Here is a 26,214-nt window from a genome sequence, read left to right as displayed (position 1 = left end):
GGTAAATCCCTCCAGGTAGAGAGTGCACATTCCATTCCACACACAGGGAAATTTATATGTGTACAGATGTGGAAGTCACTCTGTTGTGGATACTCTTAAGCATTGTGAGGATGGGTTCCTGGATGTGTCAGCCACCCGATGAATAAATTGCTGTCAGTCAATTACCACAGTAGGAATGAGTTTCAGTTACATCTCTTGTGTTTCATATTGTATGCTCAGTATAAAATTGCAAAAGAATACTTGAGAGGTAGTTATTGGAAAATAAGCTGATAAACCAGGAACAAGAAGATTTATAAATGCTGCGTTCTTTTAAGATAATTTGATAGTGAGGTCTGTCTATTATGCAGCGAATTCTACTGAGATTCCTTAATTAAGGAAATCTGAAGTATGTCATGCTAATCCGCGGGAACTATGCTCCGATGCAATCTATTTTGGGAGTGACCGTCCCGTGAGTTGGCATTATGCACTTCCGATTCCGAGGAGGAATTCCCACTCTGATTCCTTAATTAAGAAATCCAGTTAGAATTTGCTGCATATTAGACTCTAGTCATACTTGCAAATAGCATAGCAACAAGGAACATGATATTTTGCGTCCAGTTTGCAGGTTTGGGCTGAAGGGCCTCCTACATCAATCCAATAATGTGATCTTGTGTGATCTTAAGTTAGCCACCTGTGTACAAATTATACAGTGCCCCCTCATTTCCTGCAGTAACTCAACATTTCCTACTAAAAGAACCATTAACACCACACTCCCAGTAGACACAACCAATTGCACAATACAGCAGATGTATCCAATTCTGCTAAGTCCACTGAACAAGAGCACAGGACAGAATAGAATCGCTTTTAATGACGACGTATGTATTGGACACGTGACATGTGTTTGGAAGTCATGACAGGTGATAGTGGAATCCTTGGTGAAGCATTCGTCTGCTTGGCCTGTTGAGCGATGGCTCAACCTGACAATATTCAATCAAATCTCTTTAATAAACACTAAAATTGGAACTGGCATCCAAACTTTGGGGCTATTTTGAGCCTGAAAGAAGTTTTGAACGTCCGGGAAGTTTGGAAAGTAAAATGCTGAGCACAAAGTGGGATTTTCTGTCGTTCGGATTTCACCCCACCCACAATTTTTTCCTGATATTTTTGCGAATTTGGTAGCGAATTCTGCAATTTTAGTAGCAAATAGAAAATTGCTATTAGCGCAATGATTTCCAAATGGCAAATAGCACATTTTCAAGCCCAATGTGATCCTTACATGTGTATGACATACTTGCCCCACAAATCAAAACTGGACACATTCTCTTTCTATTCCAGACAATACTTTGCACATTTCCATCTTACCTTCACTTTGTCTGTAGAATGTGGAGTCACTGCCACAGATGCTGTCTTCATTCTCCTGGCTACCGTCAAGAATACTGCCTTCTGCACAGAACAGAGATCACAGGCCATGTTTAATATGGTGTCATTTTAAACTATTGCAGGAGCCTAAAGAATTGTCTAAAACTGTATGAAAATACTATGCATGCACCACTCAAATAAATGCTTAGTTTCAAGATGTTACCAACTACTGCAGATTTTGAACTGCAAAGATCGGCAGGAGAAATACAATAGAGTCCATGGAGTCTTTTGAATGGTTCTGATTAGGGTACATCTATATTCTTATAATGAGTAACACTTACATTTGATATAGTGTATTTCATTGTTGAGAGGATGCGTCAAATGGTTGACAGGATATACTGTAAGGTTGAGTGACTGAATATTTGGGAGGCAAATGCAGACTTCAAAATTTTGCACACAGTAGTGATCCACAAACAGGTATAAAGGGAATGATCATTTTTATTTGGGGATTTCCATGTATAATTGGGATGCATGGAACTCTGTCTAGTTTGGATATTCTTAAAGTGATGAGTTTCTGCATGTATCACTGTGGAATTCCATCTCTGAGCGCTTCGAGACATTATCCCAGGTGAAGGACACTATATAAATACAAGTTGTTGTTGTGTAGAGAATGGTGGAACACCACAGTGTGATAACTTGATTTGTGAATGTAAGGTGTCAGTTTTCTAACAAATAGATTGAAATAAACACTGATATTTACATCAACCATTTATTTAATTGATCAAATTCATTTTTTTAAAAAAAACAGAGGCGGTAGAAAAAAGTATGCACAAAGATTTCTATCAAAAACACACTGTAAAATCTACCATCACCGTGAATATCTGTGGAACCTGTTAATTAAAATCCAGTGGTAAACCACTGACCGATTCAGTCTTCATAACTACATCAGTCTTTAACTTGTCTGTGAGCAAGTACTCAAACATGTAGCGTTAATATCTAACATACTGCAATAACTATCCCCGAGTAACTTTTGTTTGTTTTGAGAGCCGGCTCCAATACACAACATCTCTTTAATCTTCATTATGTATGACTACCATATCAGTGAAGCCAGTGTGGTACCAATGGCTTCACACTCTGCAGACAACTTTTTTTTATTTCAACAGTGACTCACTGCAACAGAGATTATTCATTTTACACAATAAAGGAAATCCATTAAAGTAAAGGGGAAGGGGGGGAGGGGGGAAATGCAATGGGTTTGTGTTTGATTTATAAAAAAGATATCACACAAAGATACTTAAAAAGAAAACTATAGAGATTGCTTGTTTTTAATTTTACTCCAAGTGAGGCCTGGGTAACTCACTCATGAAGAAAAATGGCACACAAGCTGTGACCATTCTTTAATATTTTATCATTTTATTTCCAAGTGTAACTCACTTTACAGTGCGTGGAACTTCAGAATGTTTGTCGGTCTCTCATAGGCAAAACTTTGTGAAGCAGTTTTGAGACATTTCGACCTGTTAAGGCGCTTTATCAAATGGAATGTTTAGTAAAAAAAATTGATTGGGTTATTTACTTCATGGCGGTCGATGTATGGGATCTTCCTGTGTGCAAAATGGCTGCAGCATTTGCAAACTTCCTGTGAAGTGCTTTCAGACAGTTTGATGTTATTGCCCCAAAATAAAAAAAGAAAGGTTTATTATTGTAGTTTGTAGTATGTAATGTGGCAGCTAATAATAATATAATAATCCTTGCATTTGATATAGCGCTTTTTACGTCTTCTCGACGTCTCAAAGCGCTTCACAGAATTTGCTGTAAAGTGAATTGACCGTATATTTGTGGGCAAAACGCGGCAGCCAATTGTGCACAGCAGTGTCCCACAAACAGTCGTGGATTGAAAATGACCAATTTATTATTGTTTTTTGTTTTGGAGGGATTATTATTAGGCGTGTGGAGTAAGGAAACTTGCCCAAGGTTTCGCCCTACCTGGAATTGAACCCAGGTGTCTCGCTTGCAAGACGAGTGCTCTAACCACTGAGCTACAGGACTAATATACTGAATACAGCTAGTGTAGGAACACACACAGGCTGGAACATGTCCCAGGGCAGTGAATGACCAATTGTTGGAGGTGCTGTCCTTCTGTGAAGGAGCAAGCACTGACACGAAAAAAATGGGATGAATGGCCTCCTCCTGAGTTGTTGCAATAGAAACGGTACAGTGTAGATTTATGAGGATGATACCAGGGCTGGCAGGTTACTACTATAAGGATTTATATTGCTGGTCCTACCCCTACTTTAACTATTCTTTTATTGCTAACACACCTATAAAATACCTTACAATTTCTTTTTAGACATTTGCTATGTTCTCCTCATGCTTCCTCTTTGCTTCCCTAACTGTTTTTTTTAAAACTCTTTCCTAAGTTTATATTCACTCCTATTTTCCTCTCTGTTATCTATTCTGTACTTTCAATTAAAATATTTTGTTTTTATTGGTGAGCGAAGTTAGGCCTGATCACCCCCATTAACCGAATTAGACCGAAATGTCTCCCTTTGGGAACGAGGGTTGTCCCTCCAGACAAGGAACAAACTCTTCTTGGCACCAAATTGTCAAAGGACAATGTGGATCTGAACCATGTCTTCACAAGCAAGTCAAGTGACCAGATCACCTCTCCTGAACCTAGTGACCAGGTGCTCAAATGAGCTCTGAGTTCCAGTATCTCCGCTATCAGAGCAGATCTAACCCCTCAGATCAGAAGTACTGCAATACTGAACACTTCCAACAGAGGGCTGAAAGCCTCGCTATGGTCAGGTGCTCAATTCTTTCCATATCCAGTTATGGGTGAGATTCAGTCAAGGTAAACAACACAAGCAAATTTCAACAGGTGATGACGTTTCCCAGCATTGCCAACTCAAAGAGTAACTGATGTGAACAGAAACTACACTTGACCTTAGCCAAAAAGCCAATAAGCAATTTGCTTCTCCTTTTTCATCCATGGCATCCCATCATTAGTTAATTTCCCCTTAATTCTTAATGGAATATATTTCTCCTGAACCTTTTCTATCTCATGCTTAAAAAATCTTCCATTGTTGCTCAACAGCTTTGTTTGCCAATGTTTCCTTCTATCTCAGCCAGTTTATTCTTCATATCATTATACAGTAATTAGCTTTTTTTTCCAATCAAGGACATTGGTCCTTGTCATGTCTATCTCCTTTTCTATAATTATTTTTGACAGTATTACATTATGGTCACCAAGTCTAGAATCAACAGACATTTTACAAGAGAGTTAATGTACTGAATACAGCTAGTCTAAGATGACACAGGCTGGGGCATGTTATAAGCAATCACAGGCTGATCACTTCATATGATGTTATGATGTAAGAGTAAGGCTTGAGGAGTTTATTAATGTTATCTCCAAACTGTGATCTCTCACCTCCTTCGGGCACTAGCTGTGTGTTCCGTGTATACCTGTGAGGTTTAATTCTATTTTTGTGGTGACTGTTTTGCCAACAGCCTCTTGTGATGAAATGATTTGATCTGAACTGAACAGGTATTGTTGGAAATATTCAAATGAAAGGCTATTGTAGCCTATGATATGAATTGAATGGGGTTTGTTGTCTATGACTGGAACTAAAAGATATTGTCATAGATGATTTGAATTACAAGAGTTTTGGAACCTGTGATTTGAACTAAAAGGATATTTGACGCAATCTGCAATTTAAATTGAAAGGTTATTGTAACCCATAATTTGAACTGAAAGCCTGGGGTATAAATTGAATGGGATTTGTAGTCTATGACTGGAACTAAAAGATATTGCCATAGATGAGATTAAATTGGATTCAAAGATGATGTTTCTGTTTTTAATTATGACATAAAATTACTATGAGATTATTAGACGGAGATGTGATGAAAAATATTAAAGGCATCGATGAAGAAAATTGAAAGCAATGATGACAGTGGAGAATGCATCTACATCTGCAATATTGGCAGCGATGTTAATCTAAGATTCTTGTAAATACCTAGTAAGTCTGACTGACACCCCCTCTCTGCGAGACGTTTCTTGAACAAAGTCTGAACCACTTTAGCGCTGCCGAAGTGCTTGAATCTGCCTCTGACATTATTGTAGTACCATTCTAAGGACTGGGTCCTCAGGAGCCTGAAGAAACAAGAATAAAGAGGGGTCAGTTTTCTGAAGGAACACCACAGAATCAACACTTCCAATCCATCTCCCAGTCCAGGCCCATCGAGCAGGGCGAGCACTTCAGGATCTGCAGACATGAACTTCAGGGTCAGGAGACTAACAACCAGTTTTCAGAATATTCAACACAAGCCCATATTCCTCTTGTGTGACTTTGTAAATTTGCAAGAATAGCACACTTTTTTTGTTACTGCTCAAATGCTGGCATTGATTTTTAAACCTTGTTCAGTGTCAATGAATGAAAGTGCTCAGTGCATGCCACTCATACAATTCCCAGCTCACATTAGCCAGAGCAGAACTGGTCCACCTTTCAATAAGCCACTAAATTACCAAGACGCAGAAAACGCAAGAATTGTATTCGAGAATGAGGGAGAAGGGAATAATATATGTACATTTTCTGTTAAACATTGAATTAAAAAATAAATAAGTGTAAAATCCTGTGCCACATACACTGAGGTAAATGTTGCAAGGTAGAGATCTGAGGCCAATGTTGTAACATTGACACTTTTCTGTACTCCCAGTGATACAGGCTTTTAGAAGGAGTGTTTGTCACAGTATTTCAGCTGTAAAGGTCTATAACTGAAAATTTTGAAAAAAATTCACCTTTTCAGGGAATGGGAGAGGAAGAGAGGGTGAAAAGTGGACAATGGGAGAACTGCAGAAAATCGGCTTCCAAATACCAAGTATTTTCCGAAATTCTTCAAGATCTTAAATTTTAAGATAAAAGGATTTTAAGATAATGAGGATTTTTAGGCCAGAGAGCACCAAAGCACTTTGCCAGCACAACCTCTACAGAAGTACCTGCAATGTACGAGTTGAATGGGGTCAAACTCCGTGACCCCATCTCCCCCACTCTCTCCTGACTCCATTGGCTCCCTATCCTTCAGAGGATCCAGTTCAAGATCCTGGTCCTGCCATGGCCTCACCCCACCCTACCTCTGTGACCTCCTAACTCCCTCCCAACCCGCCCGTTCCCTCCGCTCAGCCGGCTCTGTCCCGCTCTACGTCCCTCGACCCACCTGCCCCACCATTGGCGGGAGAGCCTTCAGCCACTCTGCCCCCAACCTCTGGAATTCCATCCCCCAATCACTCCGCCTCACCCCCTCCTTAGCCTCCTTCAAGTTCCGCCTCAAAACCCTCCTCTTCGACCATGCCACCAGCCACCCCCCCCCCCAACCCCAGCTCGGGTATGAAATCCTGTACTCTGTCCAGTGCCTTGGGACGTCCTCCCGACGTGAAAGGCGCTATATAAATTCAATCTTGTTGTTGTTGTTGTTGAATGCTAACCATGGTTCGCCTGTGCTGTAAGTATCACACCGAGCTAAACGTACAAAATAACTGGTTAGTATTCTTTTCAATTGTAAGTTAATGCTTCCAATCCCCTGTTCACACAAACTGAAATAAGCATATGCTTGAAAGCAGCAGTATTCCCAGACTGTAGCAATTTGTATTCTTCACTTGCAATACCCTACCATCATTCACGGTAGCAGTGACTGAATCTGCCCACCAGAAAAAGGTGAAATTCAGTCTTATTCATAATGACCAAACCACTAATTATTTCAGATTCGATGGCAGAGCAGAGACAGTGCATATTCCTTGGTGAAAGTCAACCGCGATGAGATGTTTCCAAACCCCCCCCCCCACTTAAATTGAAAAGCACACAAATTCCAACCCGCTGATTTCACCCAGTTGATGTATTTTGTAAACACTGTGCCACTTGTCATCAATGATTGGCAGTTTGCCACATCATCTGACTTAACCACACATTATAATAGCTTGGAGAAAGCGCTCAATTTGTTATATTTAGATGATAAGCAGCTTCAAAACGATTGAAGCTTAAAGTGAACAGGCTTTGCAAAAATAAATGGTGAAATTATGGCTTACTGAAGCTTCATGCCTTGTTGTTCGGTCGGCAGAGAGGCTGTGGCTTTGTAGAGGTGATAATGTGCTGAAATGCTCTGCAGCACCAGTGGCAGCTCTCACAGAGTTACTTGTAACCAGGCCTCACATCAAAGTGCAGCAATGATGTAGCACGGGAAATAGACACAGTCATTCAAAATGGATTCGCAGTAGTGCCTTTATATTACAACTTAGGGTCAATAATCTACTACTTTCAATAAGAACCAAGTGCAAAACATTTTTTTTTAAATTTAGTGTGTCCTTTTTTTCCTAATTTTCTTCCCACTGGCCTCTGTCTCTTTGCCCCTGTTCTGGCCTCCTTTTGCTCAGGTGTGGTTCCATGGGCGTTCGTTAGGCTCCAGTATTATCCCAAGTGCCTTTTGCTTATTTGTGAGCCTTGACAATGAGTGTCAGCAGCCCACACAAGTATAGAGAGCATCACAGCTGAGCCTGACCTCTCCCCACCAAGCTGCCATATTCATGAAGGGGGCTATATAAATACAAGTTGTTATTGCTCTTCTTCTTGTTCTCCCAGCTCTGTGGCTAGCAACTCCGGAAATATAATAGGTCACTCACTTCATAGCTGTTTGGGGGACATTGCTGTGCGCAAAATTGTCTGCCACATTTGCTTAAGGCACTACATCCTGTGAAGCACTTTAACATGTTTGAATGCGATAAGGCACAATATCGAACGCAAGGATAATTATTAGGTCAATTAACACCGACATGAGAAATATAATTTCAAAATTGATTATTAGCATTCTTAATTTGTTACAACCATAATCCCAGCCTACAACACGAAAATGACCACATAAAGTCAGTTTTCTGTTTTTGTTTAAAATACACAAAATAAGACAAGGAAAGCCTTAAGGAATATTTTAGATTTTACCCCCCTCCCCCACCCCCCCCCCCCCCCCCACCCCGAAAAAAAAGAAATTCCCCAGAGCTCATAAATGGTCTGGAAGATTCCAATTTCCCTCTGTTTTAGTCTCCTGTCCTGCTTCCCACACAAGTCAGTATGATGCACATTGGGACTCGGAGAAGGTACATTTTAGACACTGAAGTGTTTCCACTTTACTTCCACAGGTGCTTTTTTTATAACATAGGAAAAGCTGCAAATCATCCAGAACTCTGCAGCTCGTGTCCTCTCCCACACCAGGCTCCATGACCCCATCATCCCCACCCGGTTCCACTGGCTTCCCATCCTTCAGAGGATAGAATTCAAAATCCTCGTCCTCACTTTCAAGGCCATCCACGGTCTTGCCCCCTCCTACAGCTCAGAACTGCTGAGCCCCTATCAACCTGTCTGCTCCCTCTGCTCAGCGGGCTCCGGTCTGCTCCATGTCTCCCGCCCGACCCACCCTACCATCGACAGCCGGGCTTTCAGCCTCTCTGCCCCCCACCCTCTGGAACTCCACCCACAATCCCATCACCTTGCTCCCCCCTTTGCCTCCTTCAAGGCACGACTCAATACCCTCCTTTTCAATCGGGTCTTCAGCCACCCTCCTACCACTCTGCCCTCCCTCAACCCAACCCTGCCCCTCATGCTCAGGTTTTGACTGTTCAGTGCCTTGGAATGTCCTCCCGACGTGAAAGGTGCTTTACAAGTGTAATTTTGTTGTTGTTGTTGTAAACGGTGAGGAGGATAGTAGCAGCCTGCAAGAGGACATAGACAGACTGGTAAAATGGGCAGACACGTGGCAGATGAAGTTTAATGTGGAGAAATGCAAAATGATGCATTTTGGGAGGAAGAATGAGGAGAGGCAATATAAGCTGATGGTATAATCTTACAGAGGGTGAAGGAACAGAGAGACCTGGGGGTTCATATAAATAAATCTTTGAAGGTGGCAGGACAGGCAGATAAAGCTGTTTAAAAAAAAGCATACGGGGATACTAGGCTTTATAAATAGGGGCATAGAATACAAAAGTCAGGAAGTTATGATAAATCTTTATAAAACACTGGTTAGGCCTCAGCTGGAGTACTGTGTTCAGTTCTGGGCACCACACTTTAGGAAGGATGTCAAGGCATTGGAGAGGGTGCAAAGGAGATTTACCAGAATGGTATCAGGAATGAGGGACTTCAGTTATCAGGAGAGGCGAGAGAAGCTAGGATTATTCTCCTTGGAGCAGAGAAAGTTAAGAGGAGACATAATAGAAGTTTTCAAAATTATATGGGGATCGATAGAGTGAACGAGGAGAAACTATTCCCACTGGCAGAGTGGGTCAGTAACCCGAGGACACCAATTTAAAATAGTTGTTAAAAGAAACAGAGGGGAGGTGAGGAGAAATTTTTTCACACAGCGATTTGTTCAGATCTGGAATGCATTGCCTGAAAGAGTGGTGGAAGCTGATTTGATAACAACTTTTAAAAGAGAGGTAGATAATTATTTGGGGAGGACAAGTTTGCAGAGCTATGGGGAGAGAACAGTGGAGTGGGATAGCTCTTTTCAAAGAGTTGGCACAGACACAATGGGCTGAATGGCCTCCTTCTGTGCTGTATAATTCTATGATTCTACGATATTATCTTTGCATTTGATATAGTGCCTTATCACGTAGTTGAGACATCTCAAAGCGCTTCACAGAATTTATCGGGAAATGGATTGACTGTGTATTTTGTGAGTGAAACGCAGCAAGCAATAGAGTACAGCGGTGTCTTTCAAACAGTCAGGAATTGAGTGACAAAACTATTATTTTTATTTTGAAGGAATTATTATCAAAGCAATCTGCCAATCGGCTAACAACCGGGTTCCTACTTACTGCTAGGTAAACAGAGGTGTGTGAAGTAAGGAAAGTTGCCTCTTACTTGCGAGGAGAGTGCACTAACCACTATACTACAGGGTGATCCATCACTTGTGCTGCCATTTTCCTGAAAAACTATTTTTAACCCCACTGAATCAGTGAAGTGGTGCAAAGAGATGTGGGAAATAAATTCCCAAGTGATGTCCAAGACTCGTTGCTCAACAACTCAAGAGGCCAAACAGGCTTTTTGAAACCCAACATCATAAATGGGGTAATTTATCGACTGTGGAATTCTATTTGCACCGAATGTTTCAGCCAAACACTGACAACATGAACACGTCAAGCGATATAAAATAGCATGCAGGTAACAGCCATGACCTCCAGGTCATGACAATTTATCAGCATTAGCTTCCAGGGTGTGAAAATAAACTAAAATACACAGCTGCATCTTAAAGCAAGATAAAGACATTTCAGGAACATGTCCTATATAAAACATTATTTTGCATTTTGATTCTAGGTGTAAAGCCGGGGAGGATTTTACGTTGGATCCTGGCAAATCCAATTGAGCAGCACTGGGCCATCAATTGAGACAGTCAATCAGAATAACACCACCATAGTACAGCAGCTAACACTGGGGAATGTTGTGAAATAAATTGCCCGCTATCAGAGAAAGCTGCTGACTTCAGGTGAACAGTTAGCAAGCTCACAAATTTGCATGCATGCAAGGATTCACAGAACACAGAAACAAAACACTGATGCCTAAGAGAGAAAATACAAAGAATGTAAAAAGAATAGTGGCGTTCTTTCCCTATCATTTAGCAATTGTGATTTATAGTTGTGATTACATTTCTCCAGTAATAATTCTATTAAAAGAAACAAAATGCTTGTGCTGCACTGATTTTAATTCATATAAAAATACTTGAGCAACAATCGCAGAAAGGAAAAATTGGAAATAAAACCAATTATAAATGTAGACTGTCATCATAATGTGCATGAGGCATCTATCTATATGGGCCAAGGAAACAAAAATCTATTTTGGTCTTTACTCTGAACCGATTGCTGATATTGTTGTTTGGAAATTATGTTTTAAGTATTTTCCCCTGAATGTTCTTTTCCCTTCAAACATTGTCACCATCATTTAATGAGATATCAGATGCACATGAAGTTTTGAATGGTTAAAAGGTTTGATAGCTGCTGTAATACTGTAACTGTTTTGGTCTGGAATTAAATTAGCAAAATCTTATCCCAGAGGAACAACTACAATTACCGTTATCGTAAGTCATTATACATAATACCACATACATCACAAGTGGCTGGTCATCTGCTTTTCCTAATTTGCCATATTAATGGGTGCAGAACAAGCAACAATAAACTATTATAGTAATTAATCACTATGGCATCATATTTGGCCATTACTCACTAAGGTAGTAGTCTTTATTGAAATCACACCATTATTCTTCAGCATTTTATCTTAATTGTCATGTTTTTAATGAGGAAGAATGTTTGTGCTGAAAAAGGTGAAGAATGTTAACAAAAGGAGTTCTGACGAAGGGTTGTAGACCTGAAACATTGACTCACTTTCCTTTCTCCATAGATGCTGCCTGACCTGCTGAGTGTTCCCAGCGACTTCTGTTTTTGTGAAGAATGTTAACCCTGGGAACTGAAAACTGTTGGTATCCTGTGTTAGAACCAAATATTTCCAGGTCGGGTATGGCCCAGGCTTCAAAATGAAATAAAGCTATTCAGCCTACAATATAACTTAACCCCTGTCTCAAAAAAGCACTGCAATGAGATATTTGCTGCCAGCTATTCTGCGGGCCTGTGTAAGTGAAACTAACGTAGTGCCATTAGTCTTGAATTATGGGCATTTTGTGCTGTAGGTCCACATCAGACAAGAACTGGATTGAGTGTAGCCCAAACCATTTCACAATGGGAATCTTACAGCCAACATTAAGAGGCATTCATTCCACCGGCTTGTGGCTGTGATTTCGCCAACCTCCCTGGCTACTCACTCACAATCCTGGTGTACTGCTTGATCCCTGAACTGAGTTTCAAATCCAATCCAAGACTGCCCTGACTGTGCATCTGATATCCCATTTAAAAGCGCCTTGCGACGTCCTCCTGATGTGAAAGGTGCTTTACAGATGTAATTTGTTGTTGTTGTTGTTGCCTTCTTCCATCTCTGCAACCTAATGCCTGTTTTATGTCCTTGTTTGCAGGAGGAAATTGATTCTGTAGATAACTGGGAAATTATTTCCAAGTAGACAAAAATGTTTATAAGAAGGTTGGTTTACATTTTAACTAAATCAGGAACTAAATTATTGGCACAAAATATACATAATGCAACAACAAATTACATTTGTATAGCGCCTTTCACGTTGGGAGGACATTCCAAGGCGCTAGACAGTCAGGGATTTTGACCCGAGCGGGGTTGGCATCATGGGGGGATTGAGGGCAGGGAGGGTAGGAGTAGGATGGTGACCATACTAGATTTGGAGAGGAGAGCAGGGAATACTGTGGTAGATAGGAAATAGCTCAGGCTTATTGATCGTCAGGAAAACATGGGAAAGAATGAAAATAAAATAGACCAAAACAGTGGAAATATCTAAATCAATAGCAGAAAGATCTCAAGAGATCCTCAGTTGGCAAAACCGGGCAACCAGACACAATGGTTACAGGAGTAAAGTGCAACATTATATCCATATACATAAAAGCTAGAAAAAATTGAAATAAAATGGTGGAACTAGAGGCACTGAGTGTCAACCAGTACAATTATGAGATAGGAATCACAGAGACATGGCTAGATCAGGATGCTGGAAGTGAATATTGTACAATCTACAAGGTTACAGGTTGCTCAGGAAACATAGGAGCGTTAGGAAAAGTGAAGGGGTTTCCATATACAGTGGAGCCCCATTATAATGAGATGATTGGGACTCATAAAATCTAATGAGACACAATAGCTGGTTTCACTGATTATGTGCACAGCCAACCTTGCTCGAGAGTTCTAGCATTTTAAAAAAGGTTGACTTCCAGGTCATCAGATCGCTGGCAACAGTATGTATTCTCCAAGCAGGAAATGACAACAGTGGTGACCTGATGATCCCAAAGTCAGCCAGTTTAGCATTTGGGAAGCATGTGTCTTGGAGGTCATCAGATTTCTGCTTACATCACTTCTTGTGTGCTGTGCAGTAGGCAGGAAGTGATGGTGGGGTGGTATAATAAGGTTGAAGTTGGCCCTTTTAGCCAAAGAGTCATCCAGGGTGCAGGAAGTGATGTCAGTGTCAACCCGATGACTCTTATGTAGCAACTGTTATCAATGCTGAAAGCCCTTGAGATGCGTCACAGCATTGTCAGCTCAAATTCATCAGAGTGCTTTCAGCGCAATCGTGTATTTTGAGGCACGAAAACCTGATTTCATGTGAGATTTTAAGTTTGGAGCATTTGGATGGCACAATGCCAGGATTTTTTTATTTTAAGGTAGGAACTTATGGGATTTACAATCCTCTCGTATTATAAATGAAGCAGAGTAATAATGGTATGAGCTATATCGGGGTTCACTGTATATAAGTGCAAGTTGTGTTGTGCCATGTGTGAAATTATTGGTTCTTAAATAGATAATTAAGGGCACCCATAATTCCTTGTGTACACATTTATTTAGGCATAGTTTACACGTGGTGCATAATGCAAGTGCTTTACACAAAGTCCATAATAGATGCAGTGAGGAATTGTAGATTGTGAGATTTGCTCTGTATGTGACCAGCGCTACAATTGACCTGGTTGATGCTAGCACAAGGTGCCTAAAGTAAGCAAGATTTTCTTTGAAGTAAAATCACTGATTAATTTCATTTTGTTGCCATATAATTATAATAAAATTCAGCATCAAGGACAGTAATTTTTCTTTGACTCCAAAAATGTATTTATATGACAATAGTGATTAAATAACAAAAGATGGATATATCATTCCAAACTCACAGGAAATGCAAAATTAAATTATAATGTCTAATTGCATTTATAATTGCAGTCTTTAATACAAGTTGTTTTTCTATATAAACATTCTCGAGTGAAACGATAATGTACCACCAGGATATCGGTTAGCTAATGGACAGAACTGTACTTCAGCAGTGTATGTATTTGGTGCGTATAATAATAATAATAACCCTTCCATTTGATATTGCGCCTTATCATATCATCAAAATGCCTCAAAGCACTTCACAGTATTACTGTAAAGTGCAGTGACTGCGTATCTGTAGTGGAAAGCAGCAGCCTATTTCCACACAGCAATGTCCTACAAACAGCCATGAAGTAATTAACAAGTTTATCTGAGGGACTATTGGGAGGAGAAACTCCCTTCCCTTTTTGAACAGTGCCATGGGATTTTTAACAGGCAAACATATGAACATTTCACCTGAAGGATGGCAACTCTGACAATGTAGAGACCCTCCCTCCCCAACATTACACTGGAGTGTCAGACAAGACCATGAATCTCAAATCCCGATCTGAGGTCTGAACCCCCAACATTTTGACTCAGGTGCCAACTGATCTGAGTATAATACTCTCGAATGGCTGTAGGTCTTGTACATACTGTTGTATTCCTTAATCGTATTCCTTGTAACTGCTCCAGAAGACTAAAAATTATAAATTCGGCTTCAGGGGATCAGAATTGCAGATTCACTGAACTCAAATCCTAATTCCAAATTAATCCAAATATACATCCCTAACCTCATTTATGATCTGAATGATTAAGAGAATTTTATATCACAAAGTTTATTTTTATTTGCTTATTGGTAAACTTACCTGCCTTGGTGGTGGGCACATATTTTTCCCTAGTATAATAATAAATTGGTCACTTCAACCCATGACTGTTTGTGGGACACTACTGTGCACAAGTGGCTGTTGTGTTTCGCCTACAAAATATACAGTCAATTCACTTTACAGTATATTCTGTGAAGCGCTTTGAGACATCTCGAAGATGTGATAAGGCACTACATCAAATGCAAGGATTATTATATTACACTTACTAACCTTGACTTACCCAAGTCCTGTCCCATACAAGTTCCCTTCACCTGACTTTGCCAATCTCCTTTGGCTCCCTAGCCCAGAGTCGATGAATTTCCAATCCGTGGCCTCGTATTCAAATCCCTTCGCAGCCTCGCTCCATCATGTCTATATAATCTTCTCTAAACTCATGCTCCATTATCTCTGCTTCAGCAGGCTTGCCAGACAGTGTCTCAATGGCAAGCTGTGCAGTTTTACCTGGCTAAACTCTAGCAGGACCCCAATGAACAGAATGGGGTCATCAAGCTTTGGCTCTTCCTTTCCAATATCTGAGAATTTCCATGTAAAAGAGGGATACTTAGAGCTCTCAATCTGGTTTGGATCCTCTTAAGCATTGCAATGGGTTTCCGCTTGTATCAGACACCTGGTTGACCAAAAAAAGACTGGCAACGAGAAAATTAAAGAAAACAAATCTGAAGGTAACAAAAACATCAATGGAGGTTTTGGTTGAGTCGGGGGTGAGGTAGGAACGGAGGCGGGTGGTTTTGTGGATGTGAAGGAACGTGAACTAGATAAAAGACTTAAAGGAGACCTGAATATCAAACAATATGTCACACAGACTATGTGAGCTGGAATGAACAACTAAGGAAAATGATACAGCCCAAATTGATTGTGGGAAGCCATATAATGTTGTACATCTAGACTTGCAAAAGGGGGTTGATAAATAGTAATAATCCTTACATTTGATATCACGCCTTATCACCCTTCGAGACATCTCAAAGTGTTTCACAGAATATACTGTAAATTATAGTGACTGTGTAACTCCACATATAACGCACACAGAGTATGACATGAAAGTATCACATGAAAGACTCCTCCACAGATTGTGGTCGCTGGGTATCAAGAGCAAGACATGGACATGGATTCAGAATTGGCTGAAGAGAAAGAAGCAGAGGCTCTTTGTTAGGAGAGCTCGGTCAAAATTGTGAGAGATATCAAGTAGGGTGCCTCTGGGATCCCTCCAGTTCTTTGTATGTATTAATATATATATATTAATGATCTGGATTCACAGAACCAGTTTAAGATAGGTAAGTTTGTAGATGACACCAAGTTGGAGGGAAATGTGGAATCAGAAGAGGCAGAAAAAATCCTACAAAGAGAGGTTGATTAGAGTAGTACATGTGTTGAGAACTAGCAAATGAAGTTTAATAGTATATATAGGATCCAAGAATAGGAAACACAAGTATACCATGGATGGGATTGAATTTGCCAAAGGAGAGTCTGAAAGAGATCTAGGGATGTCAGTTGCCCACTATAGCAAAACAATGCGAATCAGCAATAAACAAGGCAACCGGATGCTGAGCTATTTGCTAAATCAGTTGAGTTTATATCCCTAGTCATCATAGTCAGGCTGTACAATGCTCTAATCGCACTACACCTTGAATACTGCATACAGTTCTGGTCACAGTGACATAAAGCCCTTGGGAGTGCAGAGGAGAGCAAAGAGCATAAGCCCCAGTGTTAGAGGAATGAGCCGTGTGCATCAATTAGACAAGCTACGGCTCTTCAGTTTTGAGAGAAGACGACTCAGAGGGGACCTCATAGAGATGTACAAAACTTGAAATGGGATTGAAAAATTAATCCCAGATCAATATTTTAGGATGCACAAAGACAGCAGAACAAGAGGACCCAATTTCAGGGCAGATACCAGTAAGTTTTTCTTTACACAGAGGGTAATTAACCACTGGAATAGGTTGGCAGCAAAGGAGATAGTGGCTAAGACACTAGACTAATTTAAAAAAGCAGCTTGATACAGTGATGGGGGAATGATAGGGTTGGTGGTCTGGAGGGATGAGATTAAATGGGCTAAAGAATAATTTTGTGTTCTTGTCAGAGTCGAAGGAAGTGCTGGCGAAAGCAAAGCAGAATATCTTCAGTGTTGTCAACAATCAGTTGAAAGAAGTGCTCAACAATTTTTTTTGGTGAGAATAATGGAACTACTAATGGAATATAGTGCTAATACTAATGGATAATAGTGGAAATCAAGACGTACTACCCAAGCTTTGCATGAGAGCATTTAACTTTAGACATCAGTTGGATTTCTTCTTCATCATGTGTTCAGCTCTATTTTTGAAACACACAGTGCATCAATCATTTATTACCAACAGGAGAAGCAAACAACTCCAGAGCCACAGACTCCACAATGAACATATACTTTGCCAGATCATACTAGTCTATAACAGGTAATATAGTGACCATTTCTGATATTACACTGAATAGTCTGTCTTCCACTATCTATTGCCATAAAACTCATAATAGCAAAACTCATAATACAGTGCAGCTACACAATAACAGGTTTGACTATAGTACTTATTCATTTATAATATGGTTGGACTGTGAACCACATTCACTACACATTGCTGGCTAGGTTGCTGCCCATGCTCCAGCTGGCTATTTGTACTAAAATGGCTGACTTCCAGGTCAGCAGGTTGCCTCTGACTTCCTGCTTTGCTGCCAAGCACAAAACAAAAAGGTATTTTAAAAAGGTCCCAGAAGTTGGTCATTCTACTTTTAGTGCGGGAACTGACTGGCACACAGGAAGCAAGTCATACCATGAATAAGCACAGTAAAACCCGCTAGCGTGCCTAGCTATAACACAGAATGGGATTTTATTGATCTCAAACCATGTGTTAGAATGAGGCTCCAATGTCTGTGCATGTCAGGTAATGATTTACAACTTCAGGTTTAGCGCCCTGAGCTTATATTACCCTTCCACCTTTAACACATACCTTTATTGTGCTCAGTGGGGCCGTAAGTCTAACAATATGAAAAGCACAAAGAAACGTATAAAATAAACTGTTCAAATTATTCTAGCAGACACTGAAATAAGAAGCAGTGAATAGTAGTGGCTAATTGTAACTTGGTAGTGGTGGTGGTACTGAGAGCAGGCTGCTGTTGTTATGGTTTATAGTGGCTGCTGAGGACCTGAACTGAATTATAGAGTTGTTGCTCTCTGCCAGCCATCCATCACTGGGTGTTACTGGAACTTCGCCCTAGCCTACAGATTACTTGTTTGGCCTGGAAATGCTGTGTAATTGGAAATGATTTGTGTTCCAATTCTTTAAAAAAATTAGGATATCCTTATAATAATAATAATCCTTGCATTTGATACAGCGCTTTTCACGTTGGGAGGACGTCCCAAAGCGCTTTAGAGAACATACTGTAAAGTGAATTGACTGTATATTTGTGGGCGAACGCAGCAGCCAATTGCGCACAGCAATGTCCCACAAACAGTCGTAGATTGAAAATGACCAATTTATTATTGGTTTTGGTTTTGGAGGGATTATTATTAGGGTGTGGAGTAAGGAAACTTGCCCAAGGTTTCGCCCTCTGCCTGGACTTGATCTCAGGTCTCTCACTTGCAAAGCGAGTGCTCTAACCACTGAGCTACAGGACTCCTCTCTTACCAGTTACTTTCTCTGCTATTCTGAATAATTTCTGATCAAACGTTCTGCAACAAAAAGTACAATGGTATTATCATAGAACATTTACAGCACATTTTGTCTGTGCTGGTGTTAGCCCACCTACTTGAGAGTTTACTATGACAATTTCCCTAAATCCTTTAATTTTTTTTCCCTCTTTTATTTCCTTTATAAATGCTGTTATGGACTCAGTTTTCACAGTCCTTTGTACTGAGGCATCCTATACTCTAACAATCTTCTGTGTAAAAACATATTTTTCAATCTCTTTTTTTTTGGTGAGAATGCTCAATTGTTTACTGACTTGCTGACCAGATGAAATGACCTCTCTCTATTTACACTTTGAAACCATTCAGAATTCTGAAAACCTCTATTACAAATATTAATATTAATCCTTTTCAGATTCATCGACATAAGGAATTATAGTGGGAAGAAATTTGGAGATATTCCTTGACAGCATCATAGATTGACCACATTATCGATTGATAATAAAGAGGATAACATAGGAATCAGCTTTTCCACTAGAACCACCGAAATCTATGACACAGCGGGAGACCTTTTGATTTATTGTATTGGTGTCGTTGAGGCCCTACAATTAGTCTTCCAGTAAGGAATGAAGAAAAATCAATCCGGTGCTCTCGTTCCTAATTGTTCTTTGGTGGGGTTTTCCATCCTCATTTTTTGTGAAGAGGTGTAATGTAATTACGTTTATACCTCAAAATTCTCAGGTAACACAAATAACTGTGGATCCAATTCTATTCACAATGGGGAATCAGAGCTGGGTATTCTCATTTATCCTTTGTTTTAGCAGTTCAAATTTTGCATTCATTGGTGCACTGTGTCCTTTGTTCATTCACCCTGTCCAATTTACACTGTGCTCAGTGAATGCAATCCATTAATGTACCATTACCACTGTTCAAAAGCTGTCACACAAGCTGCATTGAGTGGTGGCTGTACAGTGTTTCGCTATGTGATGATGATGTTCATGTCTACAATCTTTTTTATTGTATTTGAAAAAGACACTTTAAATAATTATCAAAGAAAGGATAGAAAAATGCATCAAATTACACCATTATTTTTGAATTAGAGCAAGTAATCTCTTTTTGTTGAACGACTTCAATTTTTTCCCCTTACAGCCAGGATGGTGTAGGGAGTTTGAATCAACACAACTTGCAATTATATGGATCCTATCATATAGAATAACATCTCAGAACCTTTCACAGAAGCCAAGCAAAGATGAAAAATCAAAGCAGAAGCCGTGTGGTAGACATTTTCTCTCTCATAGCTGCAGCTATAAGAACCCTTTACTCAACGTGCGCTTAACTAATATGTGTGGAGTCTAATAACTAGTGGAGTCCTGTAGCTCAGTGGTTAGAGCACTCGCTTTGCAAGTGAGAGACCTGGGTTCGATTCCCGGCAGCGTGAAACCTTGCGCCAGTTTCCTTACTCCACATGCCTGATATTAATCCCTCAAGAAAATAAAACAATAATACAATCACTTCAATCCACAGTCACTTCAATCCACGGCTGTTTGTGGGATGCTGCTGTGTGCAATTGGCTGCCGCATTTCACCCACAAATATACAGTCAATTCACTTTACAGTACAATCTGTGAAGCGCTTTGAGACGTCTAGAAGACATGAAAATGCAAGGATTATTATTATTATATGTGGAACTCTCTGTCTAATTTTGTAGACATGGTAATGGGTTTTCACATGACACTCATCTGACCAAAACATCCCCTACTATTTAGTGGATGCAATTGGGGTGTAACTTGGTCTATGTAGAGTAGAGGAAAATGGCATTGAACCAGAAAAACAGCTTGGGGATGTAAAGTGGATCTGCGCTAGGAATCCCTGTGTACATCACATCAATGCTTGAGTGCATGGCTCTGAACTGAGATCCCTCTTGAGCTGAGGTTTTGCAGATTGGCGTGACATACATGGGGTTCATTGCAGCAAATGCATTTTACATTCTGAAGAATTTGGGGGGGGGGGGGGCACAAGACACCAATACACTTTTCCGTTTTCCTGAAGAGCACTTTTCAATCTCTGCTGGAGAGTACACGTGTGTGGACATTGGCTGTCCACACGTGTGTGGATTAAATTTGGCGACAGTTCCCCACACTATCGACAAACTTGCTAATGCTCACAGTTGAGGCTCACACACGAAAAATGGCTACTTGGATGAGTTATTGGATGGTTCCTGGTGTCGTGAAACTATATCCTTGCTGTCAGGTCTGTGCTGTGGAGAATGCAAAAAATATTCTAGTCATCTATGAATCATGTAAGTTATTAACCTGCGGAGATGCACTGTAGCATTCGCTCAGAGCCTTCAATCAGTCATTTCAGCTTTCCTTTTAACTGATTCCAGCATGCTGTGTAATTGGCCGAGACTGTAGCGTGTATTAAAAAAATTACAGACTAGATAATCAGTAGAAAACCATAATTTAATCCTGTATGCTGATGACGTCAATAGAGTACTTCAGTTTTGCTCCTATAATTTATATTATGACCTTATGACTAGTCTGCAGTCATGAAATGCCCAATTTTACCTGAAAGACTTGAGGGTTAAAAAAATCTCAAATATAAAACCAGTCCTAATTAAAACGTACTGCATGTTGATCATAAGGAATGATGCTCCAGTGAATAGAAACTCATGGTTTTGGTCTTAAGACCATTATTGTAAAATTTAGGATGGTACAGAATAGTGGAAAATTCTTAAATTCAGTCTTGATTTGGAAGATAAAGTTTCTGCAGGTTTTTTTCAACATTTGTGAACAGCAAATGTGAAAAATAAGAGGGAATTCAATAATTTTCCATATTCCACATTATCTTAATTGTTGAGATAAATGTTTGCAATATGTTTAACCCTTTCCTTTAGAGATCTTTAATGTCATGATGTATGAGCAGTGGCAGCCGCACAGGATGAACTCTTTCTGCTCAATGAAATTGAGAAGGATCCATAATTGTGGTTTTGTGTGAACCCACCATACCTTCAGCCTCTTTTGCTGAGGCTTGAATGAGGATTGAGAAAATGACAGTAGTAATATTCCTTGCATTTAATATAGTGCTTTATCACATCTTCGATACGTCTCGAAGTGCTTCACAAAATATAATGTAAAGTAAATTGACTGTATATTTGGTGGGGAAAAATGCAGAGGCAAGGGAGGGGATGAGACAGAGGGACTGCGGGATGGAGTTCCAGAGGGTGGGAGCAGAGTGGCTGAAGGCTCGCCCGCCAATGGTGGGCACAGTCGAGGCTGGAGACGGGAAGCAGGCTGGAGCCCGCTGAGCGGAGGGAGCAAGCAGGTTGGTAGGAGGTTAGGAGGTCGCAGAGGTAGGGGGAAGCAAGGCCCTGGAGGGCTTTTAAGGTGAGGATCAGGATTTTGAACTGTATCCTCTGTGTGATGGGACGCCTGTGGAGTCGGGTGAGGATAAGGGTGATAGGGTCAGCACCTGGTGTGGGAGAGGGCATGGGCTGCAAAGTTCTGGATGATCTGCCGCCAATGGAGGGAGCAGTTGGGGAGCCCGACAAGCAGGGAGTTTGCGTAGTTGAACCTGGATGTTATGATTGCGTGTATGAGCGCCTTGGTGGTTAGCGTTGTGAGGCAGTGATGGAGCCGGGAGATGCTGCGGAAGTGGGGGAAGGCAGAGCACGACATGGCATGGATGTGGGGTAGAAAGGATAGTTGAGGGTCAAACAAGACGCCAAGGTTCCAGACTGGCTTAGTAAGGTGGCACCTAAAGCACCCCCTCCCCCAATCCCTGGTATCATTCTTGTAAATCTAGTAAAACAATTTAAGATACTGAACTTCAGGGATCTATACAAAAACAAAACTAATCAAAACCTGTGAAAAGCTGGTATCCTGATAACTGCCACTCCAATACCAGTTGTGAACCGTGAGCCAATCTGCGACCAAAGATCCACCCTGTGTGTGAGACAGCTGACTATATTAGAAGCAAATTTTAAGGGAGCTCTGCCTCCAGCACAAATGGATGTGTTAATTATCTTGAGGTTGCTAATTTTAATGATGTGTTAATTAGCACATAAATGTTAATTAACACACTACAGCATCTCAATTTTCACCACACGGCTGTGGAATTCATTCCTATAAAAGGCAGCTGAAGCCAATTCCAGTAGATTTGGTATTGTAGATCCAGTAGATAAGAATACAATTAAATTATGACTAGCTGGACAGGAATGGGGGGAAAATCCAGTTTGGCGAGCTGAAATTTCTGGCTAAGTATAATTACAATTCCGGTGCTGACGTTTACCGGCTTTTTTCGGCCCTGGCTTTTATCCAGGGCCAAAAAATGCTAGTTAATGCCATTACTGGCATTGTAATTGTTTGAATCCCATAAGCAGAAGATAGTGAATCAGATGTCCTTTGCTGCGAGATTCAAACTGAGTCAAAGTGGATTAAAGCCACTGATGGCCTGTGTGGGCTGGCAATTGTTTTTTTAAAAATCTGTTTGGGGCCTGGTCCAGCAAGGTACAAATTCTGTATATATGAGAGTTTACTATATTTAAAAGAAATTGGAAAGGCAATATTAAAAATTATAGAAAGTGAGAGAGCAGGGTAAGGGGATTAGAGTTGATAACTCCAGATGGGTGAAAAGCTTCATATTGTGCTGAAATTTCATTTTGATTCAAATAACTGCTAATGTGATAAAAAAAGTGAACAAATAAAAACAAGAGTTCCTAAACCAATTTCATTTTATTCTAAATGTAATACTATTGATTATATAGAAATATAATAAATACTGTTGAGCGTAACATAATTTTATAATGCCTTATCATGTTTAAAGTGCTTCACACGTTGTTACTGGTGTCTAATTTAAAGCAATTTCTAACAGGATACCTTAGGTGAGTGAAGTGCTTTGAGACGTCCTCCCGACATGAAAGGTAACCAAAATTAAACTGTTGTTGAGGAAAGTAGAAGTACTTCATGTCAATCAACAGGAATACTGCTTCAAAGTAAATTTACCCCCTGAGCAGAGTTCCCAGTCATCGGCGTGACTTGTAACTGATTATTAGGATTCCCAAATCAATTTCATTCTTAAGAGATCTTGTTAGAAATAGTCACATAATAAGATCCATTGACAAATATTGTCATTGTTTATTTTTAATAGTAACAATATTCCCTGCATTGATACAATGCCTTATCATGTCCTTAAGACATCTCAAAGTACTTCACAGGATTTATTGCAAAGTGTATTGACTGTATTTTTTCGGCGAATGCAGCAGACAATTTGCACACAGCATTATCTCACAAACAGCCATGAAGTGAATGATCAATTTTATCTGGGGATTGGTGGCCAGGACTCTGGAAGAAACATCCTTGACACTCTTTAACTCCGGCCTGCTTCATGTCCCCCGCCTTGCTCGCTCCACTATTGGAGGGCGGGCCTTCCGCCACTCTGCACCTCCATCCCATAGTCCCTCTGTCTCGACCCCTTCCTCGCTACTTTCAAGACCCTCCTCTTTGACCGTGCTTTCAATCTCCCTGCTTCCCCCACTGCCCTTCACCCTCCCTCACCCCGACCCTCAGCTCCGGTCCGTAACTATGTCTGTCCAGCGCCTTGGGATGTCCTCCTGACGTGAAAGGCGCTAGACAAATGTAATTTTATTGTTGTTGTTAACATGCACCTGAAAAGAGAGACAAGACCTCATTTTAATATTTCATCCAAAGGATTGCATCTCCAACAATACACCTCTCTCACACTGCTGCACTGGATTGTCAGCCTAGATCACAAGCTCAAAGTCCTGATATGAGACTAAAAAACGAGAGTGCTACCAACTGAGCCAAGGTTCGCGGGGAGAAAATTCAGCTCAAAAGTTTATTCAATCTTAGCTGAGCAACGGACAGACCTGGGATTTATTTGTACAATTGACCTTCTTCAGAAGATAATCACTCAACACCTTGCACTACAGGCTCCTAATTATGTAATGTGGACGGTCGGTGCTCATTATAGGCAATGGCTTTTAGATCTTCCTAAAACAACAGTTGTGAAAATTAAAAACGCAATCATAGAAATTACAGCACAAATGGCTCAAAGGCAAAATGTTGTCCACTGATAGCAAAGTGAAAGTTGGGTTGTGAAGTTTTGCTTTCAGGAATTCTTTTTGCCGAAAACTGCCTGAAAAGATGAACTAAAGATTGTAAAGTAAAGTTCCAGCATCAAAATGGTCTTTGTCAGTGTTGGGATCCCATCTTTGTTAGCAAATTTGTTATCACAAAATTGATCGCAATCCTGGAAGTTGCAATTATAATGATAATAATCCTTGCATTTGATATTGCGCCTTGTTGAGATGTCTCAAAGCGCTTCACACAATATACTGCAAAGTGAATTGACTGTATGTTTGTGGGCAAAACGCGGCAGCCAATTGCGCACCACAATGTCCAACAAACAACCAAGGACTGAATGACCAAATTATTATTTTTTTGTAAGGGATTATTACGCCCAGAAAAGCGATCTGCCATTCAACTAACAACCGGGTTACTACTTACTGTTAGATAAACAGAGGCGTGTTGAGTAAGGAAACTTACTCACCCAGTAATCAAAGATGGGTCCTCTCGCTTGCGAGGTGAGCGCTCTAATCAATATGCTACAGGACTCCACAATTAGCATGGTGGGTCGTGAATGTAAATTGACTGTTCCAGTATGTCAAAGTTGCTCCACTGAGCAGCAAGATTAATTTACCATTCATTCTTCTTTAATTCAAAGTCCAAGAAACTCAATACCTCTGTGACAATCACCGTACTCCCGTGCATATTGCAACATGCAATGAATAGGCAAGCCATTCGCAAAAATACCTTTGCAGCTAGTTTTGATTGGTTGTGAAGTCGCTGCTTACTTCTCACTGGAACCGGCCTGGCTCCCATTGAGATACTGTCCTTGAGCGTAGCTTAACCTTTTAAACAAACCATGTGCTGATAGATCAACATAAGAGTTCTATGCATATTGCTGATCCGACTATATTTTATTTAATATCAAAAGTTCTCACTGATTTGTTTGATTAAAATCAGATTCTATTATAAAACATAAAGTGCAGCATCATGCACACTTAAGTCTGCAAAATAGCTGTGATTCATCTGGCAGCAATAGCTGTGCTGGAATAGGTCTAATTTCACTAAAGTGCTCTTGAATAATTTCTCGGAACATTTAAAATGACTGCACATGAATGTAAAAACAGGTGCCCAAGAGGGAGCTACAAGGAGATTGATCAATTCATTAACTTCAGGCAACAACCTGATTAAACAACAAAAGAAGCTCAAGTGATCTCTAAACAAGTTGCTGGAAACCCAAAGACTGAGAAACTGCACCTCAATTCTTACTCACATTTTTGCGCCCAAACATAATTTCAGAATTTACAATGAATTAAAGTGTCTTGGTATTCCGGTCTTAGCCTTAATAGTATTTGGGGAGAAATTTCACCTGGGTCTACATTTACTTTATTTATTTTCTTAGTGTTTTAGAGTGTCCAGGTTTTGGAAATTGTTGAATTCAGTCTTAATGTTGAAGTGCTTTTTCTGTAGTTCTTAAAAGAAAGTGAAGCCACACGAATA

The 26,214-nt window shown here is 40.3% G+C and overlaps 1 protein-coding gene across 1 annotated transcript in view; it reads right to left on the bottom strand.

Annotated features, from left to right (window-relative positions):
- myripb (myosin VIIA and Rab interacting protein b) overlaps positions 1-26,214 on the bottom strand; it is a 230,568-nt gene that overhangs the window by 42,635 nt on the left and 161,719 nt on the right. Inside the window, exons 4-5 of the mRNA XM_007896883.2 lie at positions 5,352-5,488; positions 1,342-1,422 (exon numbers count right to left, since the gene is read on the bottom strand). Of these exons, the coding sequence (XP_007895074.2) occupies positions 1,342-1,422; positions 5,352-5,488 (218 nt within the window). The remainder of the gene's footprint in view (positions 1-1,341; positions 1,423-5,351; positions 5,489-26,214) is intronic.

The sequence above is a fragment of the Callorhinchus milii genome, unplaced genomic scaffold, assembly GCF_018977255.1.
Source record: "Callorhinchus milii isolate IMCB2004 unplaced genomic scaffold, IMCB_Cmil_1.0 Scaffold2, whole genome shotgun sequence".
Taxonomy (NCBI): Eukaryota; Metazoa; Chordata; class Chondrichthyes; order Chimaeriformes; family Callorhinchidae; genus Callorhinchus; species Callorhinchus milii.
Note: the sequence above shows the minus strand (reverse complement) of the source record. Positions and strands in the feature narration are given on the sequence as shown.